Source organism: Elephantulus edwardii, unplaced genomic scaffold (assembly GCF_000299155.1).
Source record: "Elephantulus edwardii isolate Elephantulus edwardi_28Jun2011 unplaced genomic scaffold, EleEdw1.0 scaffold00208, whole genome shotgun sequence".
NCBI classification, from domain to species: domain Eukaryota; kingdom Metazoa; phylum Chordata; class Mammalia; order Macroscelidea; family Macroscelididae; genus Elephantulus; species Elephantulus edwardii.
The window spans coordinates 3,272,993-3,298,310 of NW_006399958.1; the positions used below are offsets into that span (position 1 = coordinate 3,272,993).

General features: G+C 51.4%; 1 protein-coding gene across 1 annotated transcript in view; it reads right to left on the reverse strand.

The window, feature by feature from the left end:
- Positions 1-4,367: 4,367 nt before the first annotated feature.
- LOC102843481 (zinc finger protein 845-like) overlaps positions 4,368-25,318 on the reverse strand; it is a 578,666-nt gene continuing 557,715 nt past the window's right edge. The window contains exon 8 of the mRNA XM_006897382.1: positions 4,368-5,350. Within this exon, the coding sequence (XP_006897444.1) occupies positions 4,368-5,350 (983 nt within the window). The remainder of the gene's footprint in view (positions 5,351-25,318) is intronic.

Below are 25,318 nucleotides of genomic sequence, written 5' to 3' on the forward strand. Positions count from 1 at the left end.
GCCCACAGCCTTCACCAATTTTGCTGTCACCACAAACAGAAACACAGTCCTTTCTAAACAAATACTTCCCCCTGCCCCCCGACCTTCCCTCCCTGGTGACACATGCCTTTGCCTTGTCTCGCTTTTCATATCAATAACACCCTCTCTGTCCTTTTGCAACGGATCTGTTTCCCAGGCTCATCCAAGCTGTAACAAGTGGGTAGGCGGCACTTGCCTTTGGGATTCTATATACAGGCACGTGTCCGCTGTATGCAGGTCTGCATTTTGAAGTCTATTGGCTGCTGGATGTGTAGGTAATACCCTACCTTCTGGCTGCTGTGAACCGTGCTGTCATGAACATCTGGGCACCTTGTAGCTGTTCGAGCCCTGGATAGAAATGCCCTGAGCATTTTACACGCACAGGCAAAAACCTTTTAAAAAAATACCCCAGACATCAGAAATGGCTGATTGACAGGTTAAGTAAAGCACACATTTCTGTCTCCACAGTGAGCTGAGCTGTTTTGACTCTCAGAAAGGGGGAAGTCTGTCTTGGGAGTGTGGCCAGTGCCCCACAGATATGAGGATGGCTGAGATTTGCTCTTGAGTTCTTTGGCTGTATCCCGGTGAAGGACATCCTGCCAAGTCGGCCGCAATGGAGACCCTCACAGGGATGGACCAATCCATGCCCGTGACAGCGGGCCCGAACGGCCACACCTCTGACATGGGATCACTATGGGAGTCAACTCCCAAGCAGGACTTGAAAACTCAGCCTGCAGAAAAAGCACTAGACTTTGAAGGCTGGACAGCCTCTGGTTCACGTGTTTCCATCACCTCTGGAAGGAGGTCAAAAGCCTTCGAAATTGGCATTTTTTAAAAAAATTTTATTTTTAACAAAGTCGCAATAAACATGGGTGTGCATATATCTGCTTGGGTGGCAGTTTTGGTTTCTTTGGGGTATATTCCCAGGGGTATATTCCCAGTAATGGAATTGCTGGGTCAAATGGTAATTCTATTTCCAACTTTTTGTGAAAGCGGAACTGGCAAATGTTCTTATACATGCATTCAGCGGTTATGTTTAGTGATTCTAACCAAATTAACAGGGAGGCTGCACTTCTCTGGTGGTTCAAATCCACCAGCAGCCCCATGAGGGAGAGATGGGCAGTCTCCTGGTACTTAGAGGAGGGTGGCTGAGAGTCTGAGGTTGCCACACACACGCTGTTAGGTGCTGTGGTGTCTACAATGACTGTCCAACATCACAGTGGACCTCAGAGCCTCCTTGCTGCCTTACTCTAGCCCTCTGCTGGACTCAAGTGTCCATCCCTCTCTCTCTGGCGGCCTTCCTCTGAGCATTCCCAGCAAGGCACCTTTTTCTAAGGCCTGGCGCCGCCTGACAGCGTGCCCCAGGTGTGCTGAAGGATGGAGTTTCACCGTCCTCGCCTTGCTGTGTATACACACCACACATCTACAGACAGTTAATTTTGAAAATGTTCAAATCGCCTGATCTCAAGGGCTGTGCAAAAACAAATGGACCCAGGGAGTCTAGAGTTGGCCAGTCTTTGTTGAACAGACAGAAACACCCCGAGAGAAGTGGTGAGGCTGGGAGGGTGGGTGTGGGGTCAGGGGCACCCTCACGCACTGCGGGTGGGATTGAACGATGGCAGCCGCAGTGGGCAAAGAGCCGGCGGTCCCTCTGAGAGCTGAAGAGAGCACGCGTATCCGATCCAGGGATTCCACCCCAGAAGACAGAAGCGCACCCAGGTACACTGTGGCCCTCTCCTAACAGCCCAAAGCAGGAAACACTCAAGTCCATCAACAAATAACGTGCATGAAACATATGCGTCTAACACACACACACACACACACACACACTGGGATACTCCACGGCCATCAAGGTCTCTCTGTGCCCCTGCAGGGAGGAACCCCTGAAAAACACTTGTTGCAAAAGGACAAATACCGCATGATCACAGTTTGCCAAGTAAGCAGAGAAACCAAATATTAAAACCAGGGGAGGGAGAGAGAGAGAGGAGAAGGAAGAGTGTCACGTGCTTTTTTTTGGGGTGGGGGGAAGGATATATTTGGAAATTTACGTTAATGGTGCTGGGATATCTTGGGAAACTACAGCAAGTAACAGTGATCTGTGACAATGTCACCAATCTGTAAGTATCAAAGTTGTGCTAGTGGGCCTTCTGACGTGTGTTATTTTCACAATAAAAAAGAAAGTCAGGTAGAAATAGCATTTCCTGGGGCATATTCATTCAAGAAACGTGATGCAGACAGGAGAAGGGCAGAAATGTAAGATTTAGGCCGACAGCATTTGTATCACATTCATAGACATCTCCAAGGAGCAGAGCGTGGCGGTTAACAACTTGGGTGCCAACGACAAGGATGTCGCCCCGGAATGACGTACTGCTTGTTTGCACCAAGGCGAGACGTGACTTCGGCTGTCCTTCAACCTTGAGAACCTAAGGCTTGCTGTTAGCTCGTTAGGAAGCTGCTCAATGATACACAAAAGATCCGACAGAAGAGAGAGAATTCAGGCTCATGGGAAAAAAAAGAAGATGCTTCAACTTTATTACATAAAACGAGCTCTGAGATCCTAAGTAAAACGGTGTAGCAAACTATCAGTAGCTAGCTGCGAATCCCGTATACGCGGGATCCCGATTCTTTTCAAAGACCAGGGTTTTTGTTTCATTCCTCGCTGACACATGGCAGCTATTTTCAAGTGGGCAGGCGCCCGTCACATCCCCCCTCTGTGTCTATCACGTGGGGGTCTCTGGTGGTGCAGTTCACAGCAAACCGAGGGGCTGGCATCAGGGCTGCGTGCCCCGCAGTTCCGGTCCACCAGAGGCTCCGAAGGGGAGAACCGGGCCACCTCCTTCCATTTCAATGCACAGCCTTGGAAAAGTCCCAACGCAGGGTCGCCACGCTGGAACTGATGCTACGGGCCCCTCAGTTTGGGTTTGTTCTACCGTTGTCATTAATTCAGTAGTCCTTGGTAGCCTATAATACTGCTCCAAAAGGAAGCCACTCTTAACGGGCTGGCCCGTGGGCTCAAGGTCAGCCGCAGAGCCCTCCTTTTTGGTCGTCCAGGGGCCCCCAGTCGTACCAACACACCTGTGGGCAAGGACCCTGGGTGCGTGCTAGAGGGCGATCAAAAGCACTGCTTTACATCTGGTGTCTCCATGGTCCCATCCCACGGACACAACATGTCTTATATAAAAATTCCAAGGACTTACTTTTTTCCAAGGAGCACAGATGTGCTGGAAGTTGTCCCTTTCTCACCTTCCTGACCCACCGCCGGAGAAGATGATGGCGCACGCACTGTCTGTGACGAAGGAGGGAACAGAAACACACAGTAACGCACCGCACACCTCCAGGGGGCCGACAGGAGGAGTACCGTGGTCCTCCTAAATCAAGCTCATGAGAATAAAGATCGCTGATAAATGAAACTGGGCCTCGGGACGCTGTTTTTGCTCCTCTGACAGTCCACGTCCCGTGACTTCGAGAGGATTCTGTCTTGTCATCATGGCTTTCTGAGTCACTGGCTTTGCTTTAACCACTTCGGGGTTGTGGCCGTCAGCCGCCGTCCGGTTGGCGCCGACTTGCAGGAACTCTATGTACAACAGGAAAGAACCCTGCCGTCTTTACGAGGACGGTCCTGTCCAATCTCTGCTGTGCACGGCAGGGCGGGGCTGTGCACACAGGACTTGCCTGTGGCCCACAGAGAGGATGGGGGAGCTTGCTAACAATGGAAATACGGTATGGAGTCCCTTCTCGGTGGGAGCATGCAAGTACATGGGGATCAGTCAGCCCTGCCATCCAACCAGGGTTCAATCAATTCAGCAGGCCTGGGGGTGGAAAGGAGAAATCTCACCACCCTCGAGGAGGAACAGAGGGTCCAGCAGGTGGGGGTGTGGGCCCGATTCCTGCTGCCGTCAGGTGCCGATGGCCGTCCTGGGGGCGGAGGGGCGGCGGCAGAGACCACCCGTGAGGAAGAAAGCTGTCCTGGTGGAGGAATCGTATCCTGAGTGTTTCCAACCGGAACTGGCACCGGTTACTTCTGAGTTGGGGATGTATCGTCTGAGCTCTTGTGTGGCCACGGCAGTGAGTTTTCAAACCCACGGGGTGGCAAAGTAGTTGAGAGCTGTCGCTTGGGGCTGGAATTGTTGGGTGACTGCACAGGGCATGGGGGGTGGGGGGCACGTCTGACCTCACTGCAGTCGGCTTTGTCCTGGGGCCGGGGATGCCTCCCCTTTGAAGTTACTGGAGGTCAGACCGCTGCTCCCACAGTCTCTGTATTTGAAAGTGCCCCTGCTGCTGCAGTCTGTGTAATTACTCTCTGGAATTTAGCTTCTGAGGTGGGTTAACCTTTGAGCAGGAGGGCAGGCTTAGTTGCCCCTGTAGTGAACCACCTGATGTTCGGTCCATTGTGAAAACCTGTTAAAAGACTTGCCACACTCCACGCACTTGTAGGGCTTCTCCCCCGTGTGAATTCTTTGGTGAACTCTAAGGTCGTAGGGTTTCCGAAAGGCCCGGCCGCACACCAGACACTTGAAGGGTTTCTCTCCACTGTGCATTCTCTCATGGTCCCAGAGGTGTGAACGGGTCATAAAAGTCCTCTCGCACATGGAGCACTTGTGCGGCTTCTCTCCGGGGTGGATGTTGAGGTGCCGGGTCAGGCTCGAGTACTGCTTAAAGGCCTTGCCACATTCCTTGCACTTGAAGGGCGTCTCGCCGATGTGGATTCTCTGGTGAACGGTAAGGCTTGAATTCTGGGTGAAGGCCCGGTCGCAGACGTTGCATTTGAACGGTTTCTCTCCGGTGTGGATTCGCTTGTGCTGCGTGAGGTTCGAGCTCCCGGTGAAGGCTTTGCCACAGTCGTCACACTTGTAAGGCTTCTCTCCGGTGTGAATCCTCTCGTGGCCCCAGAGGTGTGAGCGCGTGGGAAAGTCCTTGCCGCACTCGTTGCACTTGAAGGGCTTGTCACCCGTGTGAATTCTCTGGTGCTGAGTCAGGTTCGACCGTTCGGTGAACGCTTTGCCGCAGTACTCACACTTGAAGGGTTTCACCCCCGAGTGGATCCTCTCGTGACCCCAGAGGTGCGAGCGTATGGTGAAGTCCTTGCCGCACACGTTGCACTTGAATGGCTTCTCTCCCGTGTGGATCCTCTGGTGCCTGCCCAGGTTGGACAGTCGGTTGAAGGCCTTGCCGCAGTCATTGCATATGCAAGGTTTCTCTCCTGTGTGAATGCGTACGTGACTCCACAGGTAAGAGCGTCGGCTGAATTCCTTCCCGCACTGGGTGCATTTGAAAGGCTTCTCGCCGCTGTGGATTCTCTTGTGCTGGGCGAGAGTGGAACGATCCGAAAAGGCTTTGCCGCATTCATCGCACATGTAAGGTCTGTGCTCGGGGCGAAATCTTGGATTGTTGAGGATCAGACATCGGCTGAAAGCCTCCCAGGACTCGTTACAGGCAAACGGCGTTTCTGTCGTGTAGATGTTCTGCTGCTGGGTGAGCAGGAACGGGTGCATGAGAATCTCCTCGTAGTTACTACAGATGTTGGTCTGGCCACTCATCGGCGCGTTTGGAAGGGACGGAACTAAGGAACCGTTGCTGATAAGCATTTCAACCTGACGGCATTCAAAGATCTCCTCCTCAGTTCGAAACCTCTGCAGTTCCGACAGGTGCGATAGAAAGTGTAAGCCAAACTCACCTTGAAAGCGTTTCATGTATGTTCTTGAAGCAAAGCCAACATTGTATTTCAGTTTTAACAAGTAGCTGAGGAAGGAGTCCTGTCTGAAGTACTGGTAGGTGGTCTCACTCACGGAAACGCTCTGGTTAGTCCAGGACTTGTTGAAATGCTGCTCAGCCAGCCCGGCGCGGTTTGGGTTATAGGGCACGAGCATGTTGTGATCCTTCTGCTGCTGCTTGTCCTGGGCCAGCCAGTGACTCTCAATTTCATCGATGTCATGGCCTTCTTCGCCGATGATCACGGTGTGGTACGAGTCTTCGTCATCCGTGTCTTCCTCTGGCGGTGGTAACTCCTTGATCACGTAATTAATGGAGGTATCTGAAAGAGACAGACAAACCGCAGGCTTCCTCTTAACTGGTGGAAGGCAAATTATTTTATGCTGAGAAACATGGTATCCTGGTTATCATGGTAAAAAAACACTAATTTCAATGAAAAGTTGTCCAACTATAGTCTCCCAAGGATTAGAAGCACAGACTCGAGATCCTAACTGAGGGATGCTGACATATCATTTCCCTGGCCACCCTCAACAGAAGACTGATGGGTGTCTCATGCTTGAAAACAAACAGATGCAACCATTAATGTGTAACTACTAATTACAAAAACCTGAAGCACAGCACCGTATTGTAATTAGTCTACAATAAAAAGAAAAGAAAAATTTTATCTAGTAAGTAAGTAAAACTAGCAATTCAGAAAGAAAAAGAAAAAAGACATAGAGGAAGATCAGAGAGACATTTTAGCAGTATGATGTGTAAAACCATCAAGATAATGTTCTGAAGAAACGCTTATTAAATGACCTACCTGCCGCACGGGAGGACACAGTGTGGAAGCTCTGGGTTGGTCCCCTACGATCTGATCCTCCAAAGAGTCACAGGAGGATCAAGGGTGGGTGGCAACACCCTCTCACCCCATGACAGTCCTAACCGATGTAAGGCGTGAACACCTGGCCTGGGACCGGGATACCTGTCATCTCAATAGAGTGAAGGGATGAAAGGAGCCCTGGGGGACTTAGTCACCTACATGCAATGGTTGCCAGGAGTGGAGTGTGTCTTCTCGGACCTTGGGGACAAAGCTCCCTAAGCTCAGGGAAGCCAACACACAGAGCTCTCCAGTGAGCACCGGGCCTACAGATGCTGAAAACAGCAAGGACTTTCCTCCACAACACTTTCACAAACACACACCCCCACCCCCCGAGTGTGAGGACAGTGAGCCCCAAGACGGGCTGGGACCCTGAATCTGTACCTTTAGCGTCCTAAACTCTTTTTTTTTCAAAGCAAGAACATGAGGGATTTTATTACAAGCTCTAGAGCAGGGACTCCACACGCACCCCAACACAGCAGCTGCGTGGCAGAATCGCGTCCTAAACTCTTAAGAGAACAAATTCCCATTTGTTCAAGTCACGCAGCCGGGGGCATCTCTGTTACCACAGCATTTGTAGATAACGAGATCAATACCCACGGAGAACAGGCTATTTTCGAACACGAATAAACGATCGCCTGTTACACCACATAACACCAAAACCCAAACCCACAGCCTTCAAGCTGTTTCTGAGGCTGCCAATCTTTAGGGTGGTCCGTGCCTCGTCTTCCTCCGTCACTGTGGCTGATGTAATCGACTGCCTCACACGTCGACAGAGCTCCTTGACAGACAGGGCAATGACCACCTGTACACGGTGATGCAGGGGGAAGCAAAGCGTGTAAGGATTCCACGGGCCACTCGGCAGGTGATCACAGCACACCATGTGAGCGTACGGAATTCCGACCAACCATCCCCTCAGCACAAAAGAAAGGGCTCTGATTGCTGGCGGAGTCTCTAACCGGAGAACTGAGGGTGTAGTGAGAAGACCCTATTATAAAGCTTAACAAAAGGGTGGGTGGGCAGTATTACCAAAAATGCAAGACGTGGCTATTCCACATACAGCAGGCTACAGAAGCAGCAAAGAAAGAAACTGGCAAGAGGTACAGCAATCATTCTGGAGATGAATTAAAGGTTGACAGTAACTGAGCACATTCTTGGTCAAGAGTAAGGCACCTGGCCTAAGTCGGGGAGTCGTGGGGGTTTTAACTTCCCTTGAACTCATGCGCCAATTGTCAGCTCAGCAGCAGTCCCACCCCACCTTCCATGAGACTGTCATTTGGGCGGGGGCAGAACCAACTTTCTCAAAGAGCCACGGTTGCTGGTTCAGACCTGAAGGAGGCCGCCGACAGGGTTGCATCAAACCAAAGCAAAAGCCACAAACGACCCCCGGCTCAGCGTGGGTTAGGCACTGGCTTGGCCACCAAAAGACCGCCTGTTTGAAGCCACCAGCTGCTCTGTGGCAGGAAGATGACGGAGTCTGCTTTTGCAAAGATGTACAGCCTTGTAGACCCTATGCAGCCACCCTTGATCAAAAAGCAGGCCCTGATTCTGTCTCCTTCTGGCCAAAGTCCTTCCCAGGGGCACATTTTGGAAACCCGTCCTGGGGCCAGAGAACATAGCTGGAAAAACCAAGAGACAAGCAGAACAGTCTGGAAATAAAAACTCGGAAGTGAGGTAAGTTGAGGGATGGAGGATTTGCAAACTTCCCCGTAATTCCTTGGAATCTAGAAGGTTGTGTATAGGGAGTGGGCAGGGAGAAAAATGCAAACAATGTTCAAATCCAACAGATGCTCTGCTGGAGAAGGAGGGGACAATGTCCTGCTGTACCAGTCAGATCTGATTTGATGGTACATGTAAAAATAATACAATAAAAATTTTAAAAAAAGTGCAAGCAATGAATGACGGGAAACCCTAAGTCTCTATAAACTTTCATTAAAAACAGTAATAATAAAAATAATAGAAATCAATCAAACAAATAAACAAACAAAAAAGAAGGTTGTGTACAGGCCGAATGTGGGTCTGTGGTAAGGGAACCCCAGGAAGCGTTAGAGCTTGCACCTCGGGGCTCCTGCCGGCCGCCGTGGGAGCAGGAAGTGATGGGCAGCTGAGTGCTGACCTGCCTGCTGGATGCTCCGGCCACGCAGCGGCGATCTGCAGTGACCAGGGGCTCTGCTGCTGCTCGAGGTGGGGGAATCCCAGCTCCTCATCAGTGCTGGGGAGACGGGACAGACTTCAGCGGCCACTAGGACAAAGGAAACCAACCCCACGAGATTCACCCGGACGTGCCGATGAACCAATCAGCAGCCGACTTACAAGTGTCCAACAGACCCCGGGGAAAGGGTCACCTCCGACTGACAGAGCCGCCACAGTACTCACAGTTTATACAAAGACAGACCCAAACTCGGAGGGTCAACAGAGAGGAGTAAAAGTGTCACTGAAATGAAAGACAATGTCTGCAAGGTACATCAAAAAAAAAGAAGGGAGCTCTGGTGGCCCGGTGGCAAGAAGCTGCACCGCAATCCCAGAGGTACGCGGTTCGAAATTCACCAGATGCTCTGCTGGAGAAGGAGGGACAGTCTCCTCCTGTACCAGTCAGATCCGATTTGACGGTTGTCGTTGTTATGTGCCGTCGAGTCGCCTGCGACTCATAGTGACCCTATGTCCAACAGGCCTAAACTCTGCTCTGTCCTGTGCCACTCGCGCTGCCTCTGACACACCCACAAAGGAAGTATGGAAATTTGATTTCACACACAAAAATAATAATAAAGTAAAATTAAAAACCAAACAAACAAGCCTTCGCACTATGGTGCAAAGAAGAAAATAATATGAAGAATATGAAATACACTTCAGACTGGCTATCTTGGAAGGAAGAGAGCTTCTCAGAAGCCAGGATGGGAGATGTCTGTCTTGTGCACTTTGGTTATGTTCTCTTGGGGGACCAGTCCCTGGGGAACAGCGCGTCATGCTTAGTAAAGTCTACGTAAAAGGGGAAGATCCTCACAGAGCCGGCCTGAGGCAGGGACTGCAGCAGTGGCCGGCTGGGCCATCCTCAGCGGTCCTGAGATGTGCAGGAACAGACAGGCTTTCATTAGCTTACAAACAGGCTCACCACGAGATGCAGAGGGCTCACAGGCACCTAACAACAACATTCAGAATGCCAACTGCGAGCTCACAATTACAAGACAGACACGGAGCAGGAAGAAAGTCTTTCTTCTGCCAGAAAAGGGAGCTCTGGCGGCCGAGCTAGCGGTAAGGAATGACACTGCACACCCAAAGGTAAATGGTTCTAATCCACCAGCTGCTCTGTGGGAGAAGGATGGGTGATTCCTCCGGTGTGATTTACTGCCTCTGAAAACCCACTGGAGGGCCAGCTACCCGGTTCCAACTTCATCCACTTCCATAAGCAGCGTGCCTCCGGAAACCCTATGAACCTGGAGAAAAGATAAGTCATGCAAGCGTCGAGGCCTTTCATTCACAGGGTCGCTATGAGTCGCCTACTACTCGATGGCACTTAACAACTGAACAACAATAACAACAAACCAGAAAATAAAAAGGAACAGAAATTCCACTAGAGAAAGCCTTCGCAACAGAGTACAAGGTGAATTCTTGATAGAAATGATTTCACACTTGCTCTAAGAAGTAGAGGAACACATGGACTAAAGTAAACAGGAGATCTAATCATAAACAAGTGGAAAATATTAATGAAACAGAAAAATCAGCCCCCAACCAACCCCAAAATGTCATTTTTGGAGCTCGAAAGAATAACTGAAATGAAAAATAGTCAAAGAAGGTTCAAACGCAGATTTGATCAGGAAGAAGGATCAGCGACCAAGTACAGATTCACAGAAATAACCTCATCTGAGGTGCAGGGAGAGAAAAAATTGAGATCCACGAACAAAGGCTAAGAGATCTCTGCTCATACCAAAATATGAATAACGGTAACAATCTAGAACAAGACGGGCGTTACAAAGTGAACTGGGGGAGGGACGGAGGAAAATGTGCAACAGTGACTGAGCGAAACCCCAATCTTCCTGTAAACTTCTGGCAAAATTGCAGTAATAGAAAAAAGAAAGAAAGAAAAAAAAAAAAGACTAAAGTGCTAAAAAAAAAAACACAAACAACAAATAAAACCCCAAAACCCAAAATCCCAAAATATGAGTAACAGGAATCTCAGAAGGAAAGGAAAAAAAAAAGGGAGAGAAAGAATACCTGAAGTTACAATAGCTGAGGAAAAGAAAAGACTTAACAGTAAACATCTTCCTAAACATGATGAAATACATGAATCTCCTTACCAAGGAAGCTCAACAAATTCCAAGCAGGATAAACGTAAAACGATCCGAAGAAAGAAAAACAAAAAGACAAGGGAAAGCATCACGAGGCAGAGGAGAAAACCGACGAGTCACAAGTCTGTGCGCGCGTGCGCCTACGGGTGCATTGTCCTCACACAGTATTAACGGCTCCTCTCTTCTCTTCAAACTACCCTCCCAAAAGGCTGAGATGGTTGGCCAGCAGAGGACGTTCTCCCCGGAAGCCTGAAGGGAGTTCTGTGGCCGACGTGAGGCAGACAACAAAGCAGACATCTGTACCCGGTAGCAAGGTGCACCTGCTGTGGGACGGTGTGCGGGTTTCACGCACAGATTTGCATGTGATCCAGTGTCACGGGGGAGGTCTGGGTTCCTCTGGCTTCAACTGAGGGGGGAGTCACCACCAGCATTACCCAGAGGCTGACTCTCGGAAGGTGGGTGGGTCAGACCTGCCTCGAGCCCCTAACCCGTCTAGGAATTCCACCACCATTGTCCCTCCCATGGCACTGACCACTGCTCTCTGTCACGCAGCACCCTGTACCAGGGTTCCAAGGCCGTCCATCCTAACGCGAGGAGACAGCTCAGCTTCGCCCAGGAGCAGCTTGTGACCTCAGACCACTGCAGACGCCCGGCCTTTCGGTCAGTGGCTCACACCACCCGAGTTCTCCTCCTCTGCTAAAATCCCGTGACTGCCATGGGGCTGGTACCGCCTCCACTCATCGTCCAGCGGGCTTCTATCAGGATGCAAAGCCCGCTTCCCCCACGGAGCTGCTGTAACTTGCGGCCTTTGAATAAGCAATCAGCGTCCGAGCTCTGCCCAATCCATGGGCTGTTGCAATGGCCACACAGCTCGCAGGCCACACTCCCGGATCGGGTTAGGAACGCTCCGGATGCAGGTATTTCACCTGGACAGCCTCTCTCCAGCCTGAACGCAGACCTCTTGCTAATCACCTGGCCTCTGCTCAGTGCAGCTCAGTCGTCTTCCCTCTGCTGATCGGAGGTACCCAGTAGCACCCCCAATTTGCCAGGAAGCCTCCTGCCAGGAGACACTCTGCTGTGGCTCCACGGGGCGGCAAACCAGGCCCTTCTTTCCAGTAAGTGATCTGAGGGACAGACACCTCCGTCAGCAACAGGCCGCCTGCCCTCCCAGCGGCTACACGCTGTTGACAGGTGTCCAGGAGACCATTACGATTCACAGTGACCACAAGAACAGACGGAAACCTTGCCCTCTGCTGCCCCGTCCTCACCCTGAGCCAGGGTGGAATCCATCTCATCTTGGGCCTACCTCTGATTCATTCACTGACCCCGTCTTCCCCAGCGCGGCGCCATTCTCCTCTCTGCCTCATGGACTGAGGCCCAGTGACAGGGTCTGCGCCCAAAGGTCCCGACTGACTCCTGGCCCTTCTTTCCTGGCAGAAGTGAGAGTCCATGTCCCGCCTCCTGCGTGGTCCATTTGAAGCCTAGCAGGACGGCGAACGGACAAGATCTCACTTCATGCACTGATTTTAGAGGGTTCCTCTCCACGAGGGGGCCACACTCCTCCCAATCGCTTCTGCTGGCCACAAGCCAGTCACGTGGCTGGAGTTACAGAACTACAGGTAGAAAAACCCTAATTAAGCGTCAATCCCCGGCACCCCCAGGGACACCTGGTGGAGCCAGAACCTTACGAGGCGGTGGCGTCTCTACACCCCCCAACTTTCCCCCTGACGGGGTGAAATCGTAACACCTGAGTGTCACTCCCTACTAGCAGAGAATACCGTCATTTTCTTTCTTCGACAGCTTTCCTCTTAGGCAGGTTCCAGCCTGTGCGGGTTGTTCCATACACACCACGACAGAAAAAGATGAGGCAGGCGCCTCCTATACAGACTGGCAATGCTGGAAACCCCGCGGAGGGCCGCCATTCGCTGATCAACCCCGCAGCAATGGGTCTGGGGACGAAGAACAGTGTGGTTCTGATACAGGACATCCCGGGTGTGAAACTCAAAAATATTTTAAGAAACAAAAGGGCCGTACAAATAAGATAGGGGGAATATTCATGTGCAGAATGGTCATTCTGTCGCTGTGCAGGTAGAAGACAGCGAAACTGATACTGTCAAGACGGAAGAGCAACCTAAAAGACTACACGCCGAGACGCCGAGTCAGAGTCACAGAAGGACAAATATAAGACCACACTGTGAAACACCGTAAGGAAGATTTATACAGAGAGAGCCACACTAGCATGGGAAGGGAAGGAGAGCAGAAAACTAGTTAATGGGTAATGAATCCTAATTAATATGGCTGAAGAGAGAGATAAAAATGGACCATCAGACTCTGTGGGTACCGTAATTCACGTCACGGACGCACGGACGCGCAGGAAAGACAGACTGAAAGAACAATATACCTTGTAAACTTTCTTTCAAATCACAATGTAAAAATGGGGGGGGGGGAACAAAGAGCTGTCAATTATCATTAATGTTGTTGTTGTTCAGTGCCGTCGAGTCGCAGGTGACTCATAGTGTGACCCTATGAATGAGAGTCCTGGACACCTGTATTACCTTTTGTCCTCTCTCCAGGTTCATAGGGGTTCCAGAGGGAAGCTATTGCTTCCAAGCTTGTTTTAATTGGGGAGCTCCGCCAAACACTGTCCACCGTGGATGACTATTCTCGCATTTGACATATCAGTGTCACAGTGTTCAGCTTCACAGCAACCACAAGTTATCTCTGTACAGCAAGTGGACATAATCAATGTTAGAAAATATGAATGTTTGAATGGAAAAACCAGTATGATTTATGATAAACGTCCACTCAAACAAAAAAGAGCAGTTAAAATTTGATAAAAAAAAAAAACTAGAGAGAGACTGAAGCACTTGAGTGTGGCCTGTTCCCTACGTGAAGCAGCGGGGAGACGGGGGAGGGGCGATGGACTGAGAGGAGACGGGGCAGGGGAGATGGACGGAGAGGAGGGGGAGACGGGGCAGGGGAGATGGACGGAGAGGAGGGGGAGACGGGGCAGAGGAGATGGACTGAGAGGAGACGGGGAAGGGGAGATGGACGGAGAGGAGGGGGAGACGGGGCAGGAGAGGTGGACTGAGAGGAGGGGAGGGGGAGATGGACTGAGAGGAGGGGGAGACAGGGCAGGGGAGGTGGACTGAGAGGAGACGGGGCAGGGGAGGTGGACTGAGAGGAGAGGAGACGGGACAGGGGAGATGGACTAAGAGGAGAGGAGACGGGTGGCTGTGGGGGGAAACCAGGGGTCAGGACGAGTGGGAAAGCGGAGTGCTGGGGAGCGCAGTGGATGCCTTCGGGAGGACACTGGGAGGCCAGGGTTGCAGGCCCAGGAGTAAATCTTCAGGCTCAGCTTCCTGGCAGAGTGGGGGCACCTCTGGGCACATAAATGGCAGAGCTAAGAGCTTTCCAGCAGCTGCCCCAGGCAGGGCAGAGGCCAAGGCTGGGAGGCTGCGGCTCACCCTCCAAGAGGGCCGAGAAGAGGCCGTCCTGATGATGGAAGGTAGCACGTCACTTCCCTCCTCGATCCTGTAACCCTGAAGACTGCTTGTGAGCTCTGCGTGGTCTCTACAATGGACTCTCAGACCCTGGAGAAGGAGGGACAGCTGTCACCAGACAGCTGGGAAAGGTTCAGTGTGGACATGGGGGCGTGTCTGGCCCAGAAACCGTAGCCGGGACCCCTAGCCCTGCTGGACTTGGGGGTCGGATTTTGTGCCCACGTGTGCACAGTTTCTGCAGCACCAAAGAGATCACAGGAGGCAGACAGCAGAGCAATTCTAGGTTCCGACAAAGACTTCCCTCCGTGTCTGTACGAGCTAGAACATCAGCGGAGAGAAGATGACTGACTTTTCCAACATGTGAAAAAAGGAACGAAACATTTTGAGACCTCACGTGAGGAAAAGTGCTGGTGGGGATTTCATCAGACAGAATTGGACGGCGTGGCCTCTCCCGGCCCACCTGAGCTCTTAGCTGTGTCCGTATCTCTGATACATTCCCACCTACCTGCGCTGTTTCATTTTTGCTATTTTCACTTCTACAGTCTGAAGTTCTCTCCCCCTGCTCGCTCCAACATGGAAAGAATACTCTGTTCAGAGAGATTCCTGTTTTACTGAAAAAGGGTCCATGGTGGGCTGTGGCTTTTGGGACACGAGACAAAACAAAAACCTCAAAAGCAAAGAAAGGCCTGTGTTTGGCTGAGAAGAGAGCACCTTACAGATGGGGCTAGAACTCTAGCAGTGAACACAGCGGGTGGGATTTTGGAAAGCCTGGCCGTGGCGCTGTTTGGATACTTGAGTCCCAGAACCATCTCTGAGCTCGCATTAAGCGGGCAGAGAGGCGGAGGCTGCGGTCCACCTCGGGAAGTGTCTCACTGGCCAATGAACTGAACGGTGTGAGGTCAGACCAGGCAAGGTGAGCTGTGACCCTGTGTCGGCCTGGCTGCCCGTCACTCCCTGGCTGGGCAGTTAGGATGCAGTCACGCCCATTCTGAGCTCTCTATGAGCAGCCAATCAGGTAGAAGGGAGTGTCACTGGGGGTGTGGCCTGAATCTGATGCCCGAGGAAGGACATGCTGGCTAAGCTCTCTAGGTGTCTGAAGGTTCTTGGAACTTGAGTTAAGCAGCCTATTTAGCCCTGTCAAGCCCGGAGTCATCTTCCACAGCCCGTGAGCCAGGGGCCTGGCGTCTGACCTGCTGACCGTGGGTCCGTCAGCCCCTGCGGTTACCCGAGCCAGGAGCAGACTCCAGCCTGACCTCTGATCCACAGCCTCTCCAACAAAGAGCGTGAGCCATTTCTCTGAGATGAATCTCTCTGTATATGGTTAAGTCTCACTGGTTTCTAAGACAGGCAACCAAGAGCTCACAAGGGAAAATGCCTAGATCCACACGTGCAGAGCGAAGTTACGCTCACCCAGGGAGGCCAGGTTCCGGTAGTTCTCCAGCATCACGTCCCTGTACAGAGCCCGCTGCGAAGGGTCCAGGCAGTCCCACTCCTCCTGAGAGAACTCGATGGCCACGTCCCTGAAGGTCAACAGTTCCTGAAATGAAAAGCACATTTCACCAAGTGGGCACAGAGAGAGTTCTTATCTTCACACGAGAGGAGAAAGGCATTAAACAGTGATTAGAACTGTAGGTGGCAACTTCAGAGCAAGTGATAGTTTCTTCTATCGCCCGTGGTGATTAACTAGCAACCAAGTACTGGGTCTTGGAGGATGCAAAATTCCAGGTAAAGCGTCACGTGCTAGGACGGCCCTTTCTTGGCTTCAAGTTTTAATTCTTGCTCTTCACTTTGCATTCATTTTTAATTGAGATTTAAGTGAAGGCTTACAACAAAAATTTACCAACCTCTCCTTCAGCCATTCAAGCACCTTCTGTTCTGTATGTAACATTAACTTCAACACTCCCAATGTAACTGCCCTTCTCCGACTCTGGCTCTATTAATCTTTTTACGCAGCTATAAAACCCACCGAGTCACATTTCTGCAGGTTATTAAAATGCAATCAGTCACCACCGTCAAGTCGGAACCGACTCAAGGCTGACTCCAGCAGGTTTTCAGAGGCCGTAAATAAAACAAGGAGATTCTCCAGTGGAGTAGCTGGTGGATTTGAACAGCTGGTGCAGTTCTGTACTCACTAGGCCACCAAAGCTCTCCATCGAAAACGAAACAAATAAAAAAAAAATACTTAGCAAAGAGTTGTCTCTATATGGGTGGAGGCACTATATATATCCTGCAGGTCAAGTGCTACTTAATATTCAATTTCTAGATGAAGCAGAGGGAGTTCTGGTGGCCTGGTGGTCAGGAGCTGGACGGCCAACCCAGAGACACACGGCTTGTGTTCACCACGAGAAAGATGGGCAATTCCTTCCTGACTGAAACGGACTGGAGGGTCAGCTTGTGAGACTAGGAGTGGGGCCTTCACGGATGACAAAAATTGCTGTTGCTTTAAAGAAAGGTTCGCGTGTCAGTTCTGTAATGACACTTCCAACAGCCAGGACTTAGGTTTTGGAGTATCTCTCGTGTCCTAAACATCACACACACAGGCACCTCTCTCTCACTGCCTGCCGTCAAGGCGGCACCGACTCAGGGCTGACCCTCCTGGGGTCCGAGGCCTGTGAGGCTGTCAGCCTCACGGGAGGACATCGTGCACGTTTCTCCCTGAGACGCTGGGGGGTCAGTGCTGCTGGTGGGGCACTGTGTCTGGCCCAGTGTCGACTAGGCTCTGCCGTGTGACCCTGCTTCAAGGTGACTCCCCTCTCTGCTGTTGTGCACAGATATTACCTTCTTTACCCAGGTCTGAGGCAAGCCCGAGAGGAGCGAGTCTACTCACGCCCTTTCTCCAACAGCACGTGCTCACGCTGCACCGCTGTGTCACATCTGGGTCACACGCGCACTATTTCCAACTTTTAAATGATGCTATTACACACTTAATAAACCCCAGTCCGGTGTCAGCAGAACTTTCAAATGCACCGGGAAACCAGGAGAAACCGACTCACGTGACTCACTTTATTGCAACATTCACTCTGTTACAACACCGGCTTTATTGCAGTGGCCTGGACCCAGCCCGCAATTATCTCTGAGGTAAGCCTCGTATAAAGACCTAACAGCTCATTAGGCACAGACGTGCTCTATTACAGGGGCAACTGCTGCTGTGTCGCAAACTCTCAAAACCTCACCTCAGCCCAAACAGCTAATGGAGGGCAGAGACGCAGCCTGGACCAGAGGGTGGAGTGTCAGGACTGAGTGTCAGAATCACAGACTGCTGCTCTGAGCCGTGGTGTCGGAGCCCCCGACACCCTACGCTCTGTCCGTGGTGTTGGGATCCTGCATACCCCACGCTTGAAGCCATGGTATTGGGGTTCTAGACACCCCATGCTCTGAGCCATGGTGTCAGAGCCTTGAACACCCTACGCTCTGAGCCGAGGTGATGGGGTTCTAGACACCCCACGCTCTGTCTGTGGTGTCAGATCACTGGACACCCCATGGTCTGAGCTGTGGTGTTGGGGTTCTAGACACCCCATGCTCTATGGTGTTGGGATCCTGGACACCCCACGCTCTGAGCCATGGTGTCGGGGTTCTGGACACCCCACGATTGCCGAGAGAATGAGTGTGTCCTGGAAGAAATGCAACCAGCCTGCTCCTTAGAGACAAGGATGGTGAAACTTCGGCTCACACGCTCCGGGCACATTGCGAGGACGGGTCAGTCTCTGCAACAAGACATCATGCTGTGGACGGTGGGGGGGTCAGAGAGCGGAAGACCCTCCACAGAGTGCCTGTACCAATGGGCTCCAGCCCAGCAGAGATGGAGAGCACGCAGCCGCACAGAGCAAGGATCGCCAGTGCTGTTGGTCATAGGGTTGTTCTGAGTCCTAACTGACTCAACGGCGTCTGACAACCACCATGAGAAACCCAAAGAGATCGAGAGAAATGCAAAACCACGCCACGCTCATGGACAGGAAGGCTCAACACGGTGAACACGGCGATACTACCAGAAGCTGGCTACAAAGACAATGCTGTCCCTGTCCAGACATGGGCATCGTTTTTCTGGGAGGCAGAAAAGGCGGTCCCCAACATCATCCGGAAAGGAATGAGACCTGGATAAACAAAGTGGCCGTGGAAGGAAAACAGCGTGAGAGGCCTCCACTGCCTGACCTTGACCCCTACCCCACAGGCTCAATAATCAAGTGGCTGTACCGCAAAACTGGACCCAAGACAAACAGAAGGAGGACGAATGGAGCAGGACTGAGAATGCAGGGATCAAATCATCCACTGACGGGCCACTGATCCTGGACAAACAGATGAAGTGGACTAGGTGAGGAAGACGTCGGCTAACAGACGGCGCTCACCACACTGAAGAGCTATGTGTGGAAACACTGAAATGAGAGCTATACCACATGTCACTTTAAAAAAACTAGCTCAAGATGGAGTAAGGACCTTGGCATAAAATCAAAAACTATAGTTGTTGTTATGTGCCATCGAGTCACTCGCGACTCATAGCGACCCTATGGACAACAGCCCTAAACTCCGCTCTATCCTGTGCCAATCACACTGTCTCTGACACTCCCATCCTGATTACCCCAGTCACTGAATCAATGCACCTCACAGAGGGTCTTCCTCTCCTGCGCTGTCCCTCCACCCTCCCAAGCATGATGTCCCTCTCCAAGGACCAGTCTCTCCTCACAACATGTCCAAAGTATGTTAGACGGAGCCTCAGAATCCTTGCCTCCAAGGAGCCACCTGGTTTAACCCTTTCCAGGACAAATCTGTCTGTTTTCCTAGCAGTCCATGGTACTCTCAATACTCTTCTCCAGCACCACAGCTCAAAGGCATCAATTCTCCTATCCTCCTTGGTCATTGTCCAGCTATCTGACACATAACACGTGATTGCAAAGACCATGGCCTGTATCAGGTGCACCTTAGTCTCCAGAGAGACACCGTGAAGGAAAACTATAGAGATCACCAAATAAAAAAATTAAGGCACGTTTCTGAGCCCTCCTCAACGGCATAAACAGACCATCAACTATAACAGATACGTAGTCAACAGGGGATAAAGGAGATGAACGGCAAAGTCTCCACACCAAATCCTCGCAGAGAGAGTGGAAGGAGAGCCTGCAGGCTGGGGAAGCCCCTGCGGCAACGACACAGCCAGCTAAGCACCTGTCTCTAACATGAAGAGAAAACGCCAACATCTCCACGAGAAAAAGACCAGCAGCCCAACAACAAAACGGGCAGTGGACATGAAGGCATGCTTCATCAAGGAAGACATCCAGGTGGCCAACGCACACAAGTGGAGAGATCACCAGCTACTCAAGAGACGCAAATCAAAACAAAACAAAACAAAAAACTAGCAACGACTACGCCCAGCATATGAGCAACGACTACTACGCCCATTGGACAAGCCCAAAGTTCTCATATGTCATGTTACTTTTGAGTGTAAAAAAGAAGGAAAAGAGGTATGATCTCACTTCAGTGACAAGAGCCATGTTCAGGAAGACAGCAAACCACAAATGTTGGCCAGGGTGTGGAGAGACTGGAACTCTGACATCTCCTGGTGGGAACGGAAAATCCTGACCCCACGAAGGAAGCAGTGCCTCACTTCCTGAGAAGGCTGGGAACAGCGGCGATGCCACTCGATCCAGCAATCGCACTGCTATAAATAGCCCAGAGAGACAAGACCAGAACAGGACACGCTCACGCCCCGGTTTATTGCAGTGTTATTTACAACAGCGAAGAGCTGGAAACCACCCAGGGATCCATCAGTGCAGGTTCTGCTAGAGAAAGCTCGGTAGGCTCACGTGATGCACTTATCACACATGACTACAGTCATCGAGAATTTGTGGAACACAGCACCACACGGATGAAACTACAACAAATTCTGCTGAGCGATGTTAAGTCACAAAAGGGCAGTCACGGCGTACGATCACGAATACAAAAAGCTAAGGAACATTTACACACGGAGAGATCCGATCTTGAAGAGCTTCCGTGGATGCGGGAGGAACGGGAAGCAAAATTTAAAGAACAGATCAGCTGGGTGGAGAGAAAGGTAATACACAATGGTTTGATGAGACAATGCAAATAATCACGGCAATCAATTGTACAGGATTAATAGTTCCTAAATTGTTAATAAAATTTATCCATTTTTTTTAAAAAAGGACAAACAGGGTTTTAGACTATTACAAATGGCTAAGGAGAGGGCTGTTCGGTTTATACACATAGAAGCTGCTGGAGGTGGTGCCTCTCTAGTGGTTCAAACCCACCAGCAGCCGCCTCAAAGATGCACAATCTCCTCCCATGAGATTTACAGCTTCTGAAACGGACAGGATGGTCAGCGAGAAGTCCCAACTCCAATCAACAGCAACAATGCCTTCCCCCCCCCTTGTCGTGTACCACTGAGTCAGATCTGACTGGCACAGGAGACTGCCCCCTCCTTCTCCAGCGGAGCATCTGGTGGATTTGAACTGCGCACCTTTGGGATTTCAGTGCAGCTTCCTGCCACGAGGCCACCAGAGCTCCCCGCAAAAAAGGCCTTCTGATGACTAAATCAATGGCAATTAATGTTACAAAACAAAATGTGTATGACTGTATGAAAACAGACCATGATTTACAACCTTCACTCAAATAAAAATAGTGAAAAAATGTTAAAAGAATATTTTTAACCTGTAGAATGATATACAGACTCTATTTTGCTTTCTTAAGCAGCTAATCCTGTAGGCAGTATGACAGTTATATGATAATGGATTATAAAATCTAGGGGGACGGAGAATTGATCGGACGTGAATGGGCAAATGAAACCGTAATTACAACGTTAGAAAACAATATACAAGAACGATCGAATGAAAAACTAGCACGCACACTTTTCCCTCAAATAGAAAATAAAGATTAAAATTTTTTTGAAGTTTTCAGAAGTTCAAGGTCTACAGAGAGGCCTGGATTAAAAAAAATAAATAAATTTTAAAAATCATAATCTGTGTGCACAGGAAGTCCTGGTGGCACGGTCATCAAAACGTTCAGGTGACAGGCAATCAAAAAGCTGTCAGTTCCAACCCACCAGCTCCTAATCCGTTAGAAAGATGAAGGCTTCTGCTCCTGTCATTATTATTTTTTATTATTGTATTATTATTTTTTGTGTGTGTACCATCAAATCTGATCTGACTGGTACAGGAGGAGATTGCCCCTCCTTCTCCAGCAGAGCACCTGGTGGATTCAAACTGTGTTCCTGGGAGGAACTTTCTGGTTTTAGGGATGCTTTTTCTAAATTTAAAAAAAAAAAAAAAAAAAGATTGTTATAAAGAAAAAACAAAACAAACACAAGCTTTACAGCCTTGAGACCTATGGGCATTTCTGCTCTGCTCTCCAGGGCTGCTAGGAGGTGAACTAACTGGGTCCCAGAGGCTTAGACTCCAGATCCGTGCACATTAACACGTTATTTTCTTACGATTAATTCTTTGGCAATTCAGAATGAGATTTTTAGTTTGAGTCTACACTCTCAAACTAATTATGAAAGAAAATCTCTCCTGTCACTAACGCACACTTTTGAACTCTCCACTCAGCTTCAAATGGTTTTAGATTTTTGTATTAAAAACAAGGCCTGAATGTGTTATCAACACCAGGCTTAGCAGGACTTCCTTAATCAGCCTCCATTCCTAGCATGTTCTAGCTGTCAGGACCATCAGCGCAGCACAGATGCCTGCAGTTTCTTTCAGGCAGACCTGCAGAGAGGTGACAGGGCATCCGGACGTGGGTCTGTGCGAGCCCACTCTCGGCCCCCGCCCCAGCTCCACCAGGCCTGGTGGGGAGCCCTGCCCAGATGCTTCCCCAGCCCGAAGCCCTGAGTCACGATGAGCTGGACTCTGCGGATTTGAGGGGACAGAGGCAAGGCTGTGGGGTGCATGAGTCAGGGAGGCATCAGTGAGAGGAAATGCGTGCATTCTCAGGACAGCATTGCAGGAAGAAGGCAGAGCGAGAGCCACTGAAAATGCGGCCCTTACCTGATACACTGCCATTCCGGGTGCCTTTCCTTCCTTCTCCTCGGGGACTCTCTCAGGCAAGGGCAGCCTTTTTTTGTTTGTTTGTTTGGCTTGGTTTTAGGGGTGATCCAGGCAAGATGGTTCCTGAGAAGGCGTTCCTGGGTGTGAAAAGCGTGCCGTTAGATGTTTAGCATCAACAAGCCCGCTTCCTGGGCTGTGAGGAGGCTCAGGAGGACCTCACCAAGGAGAAGTGAGTGCCCCGGGAGGCAGCAGGGACAATAAATAACCTCCCACACAGAGACGAATGGCCGAGCTGGGCTCATCGCCCTTCCCCCAGTGAAGGCCACATTCTGGCTGCAGCAGGGGGATCTGGGCTACACTGCCCCCCCCAATCTGGTCACACATCAGCCCTGACACCATCCCCCAATGCCCCCCTCTTCACAGCAGAAATCCTCACCTCTCCCAGGACAGCAGACTGGTCCCAGCCCTCAGAAATGGAGATCCCGGATGCAGAGTAGAATTACCTGGGGAGGGGGAGCAAACAGCAGCCCTCAGGACGGCCCCACTCCAACCACCTGAGAATTCTCGGGGGAGCGAGCACCAGTGAGGTACACAGCCAGCTCTGAGCATCCACAGGGGACGACTTGGGGGACCCCAGATGCCAAAATATGCTCGGATGCTCAAACCCTCTTAGAAAACAGCCTGTATTTGCTTGCATACAACCTCCTATGTATCTGAAATCTATTAGTCCTACCCGATTAAATGTGCCCTCTTAGCTGTTGGGGGATTGCTTTGACCACTTAATTTGCTCTTTAAAAATAAAAAAATCTGCTCCCCAATACTTGGATCTGCACTGGCTTGAATCTGTGGGTGAGGAACCAGTGGAAATGGAAAAGGGGGGGGCTGCCATCTGTGGGAACTTCAGCAAGGCAGGGTGAGTCCCTTAGGAAGCAGTTCGGCACACCTGTGGCTCTGCACCCGCTGGGGCCCTGGTGTCACCTGGGGTGAGACACAGAGGAAGGGGCTGGGAGAGCGGGAGAAAAGCCTCCCAGCAGGAATAAAGGGTTAGAGGTGGGGGCGAGGGCGTGGCTGGGCCCATAAACCGGGCATCAGAGCAACTGCCCTGAGAGGCAGCAGAACAAAGAGCTGGAGGGGGAGGACGTGTGTGGCGCACCAGATTGTGGGGACAGTTTAAGGGACCAGATTGGCTGGGCTCCAGGTCCTTTTTTTTGGGGGGGGGGGTTGTTGTTACAAATCTTACTGGTTTTTCATTAGATCATTCATACACATTGTATTTCGGGTTATCACTCTCTAATTACCATCTCCCCCGGCTCATTCACACTACATTTAGTTTCCTAACATTAACTGTAACTCGTGTCTCATCAAAACATCCGTTACTGTCCCCTCCAAGCAACTTAGTAATTTCTGCTCCCCTTCTCCTCCCTCCTAAGGGAACGATTCTGCATAAACTTTGTTAGGACAGTGCCTTTCATTTAATTTTTTTTTTCCTTTTCCTCTACCACCAAGGATTTTTGGAAACTTCTTTTTTCCCTTGCCTGTTTGAAACAGCCCCCAGCCCCGTTTTCTCTGGATCAAAAGCCCTGAGCATTGAAGCACTCTGTGGCTTGTTGTAATATTGCGATGTTCATCTGAGCTGCTGGGGGAATTGGGATGCTAAGGACAGCTTAGGGGGCACATTTTGGGGGGGATTTGGAGCCAGTGAAGCATATTTTTAGGGAGAGTTGGCTTTGTGGGAGTGGGGGGTCAGCAGATCCACGGAGGGGGAGGGCAGGCGGGCACAAGACTGTAAGGGCTGGGCACAAGAGTGGGGGGGGTTTCAGGCCAGCAGTGTGGCTGGGGAGATGGTGTTTAAAGGCAGGGAAGGGCCCTGGGGTGGGTGCGGCCCGGGCAAGAGGCCCAGAGCCTACGCCCTGGGTGCCTGGCACCCAGAGAATGGGGAGGGGGGTTCGCGAAAACCAGGGGAGGAAAGAAAAGGGTGGGGAGACAGAAAACCCGCACAGATGACAGACTCGTCTTCACTCTCGGGGAGCCCCCTTCCCCTGGGGTTTTCTCCTGCTTCCTCGGACTCATTTTTCACTCTGTGTGTACACACACACACACACACACACACAGAGTCTCTGGCTGCAGGCTCCGCCCCCGCCTCTATTCGGCCATCTGTTTAGGGTCGGGTTCGCTTTCCAACTTTTCGTGATTTCTGATTCTCTCTCTCCCCGTGGGTCTGACTCTCTCTGCTTCTCCCCAACCCCGATCCCCGATCCCCGTTGATGGAGGGGAGGCTCGAGGCCCCAGACCCGAGGGGAGCACACTGTGCGGGGTAGGGCAGGGGGATGGGGATGGGGGGTGCCCGGCCTCCTCCCTCTCCTTTTCCCTCCCCCACCCCTCACTCCTTCGAGACACCCCGGGGTGTCACAGGGCAGGGCTGGATTTCCGCTCCAGACAAGGGGATCGGGGAGGAGGAAGCCGGGGCGACAAAAAAAAAAGTGGGGGGAGGCCGGCGAGCCCGAGCACCCCGCTGAGAACAATGGGCGAGCGGGGTCTCCGAGCCCGGGAACGGGGAGGAGGCCGGGGCCGCGGGGGTATCGGGGAGAAAAGGGGTGTCTCCGAGCCAAGGGACAGTTAAAGGAACAAAGTCTTGGGGAATGGGGGGGTGTCTTCCTCTCTGATCTCAGAATCAGGGAGAAGACGGGGTGTTGGGGGAATCTGACACCCCGAGATCAGGGACAGGATGAGGAGCAGCGTCCCCCCCGATGAGAGAGGGAGGAAAGAAGGGGAGGTCTCGGGAGAACGGGGTTTCGGACCCCGGGACCAGAGAATGGGGTTGAGAGCCCGTGGGGGGGGTCTCAGGACAGCGGGGCGCCTCCGATCGGGGTCCCGGGAGGGGAAGACAGGGGTCTCCCGAGATCAGGGTCCCCCAGGAGGGGAGCAGGCCGGCGCCGCCGCGGGGACACGGGGGGATGGGCG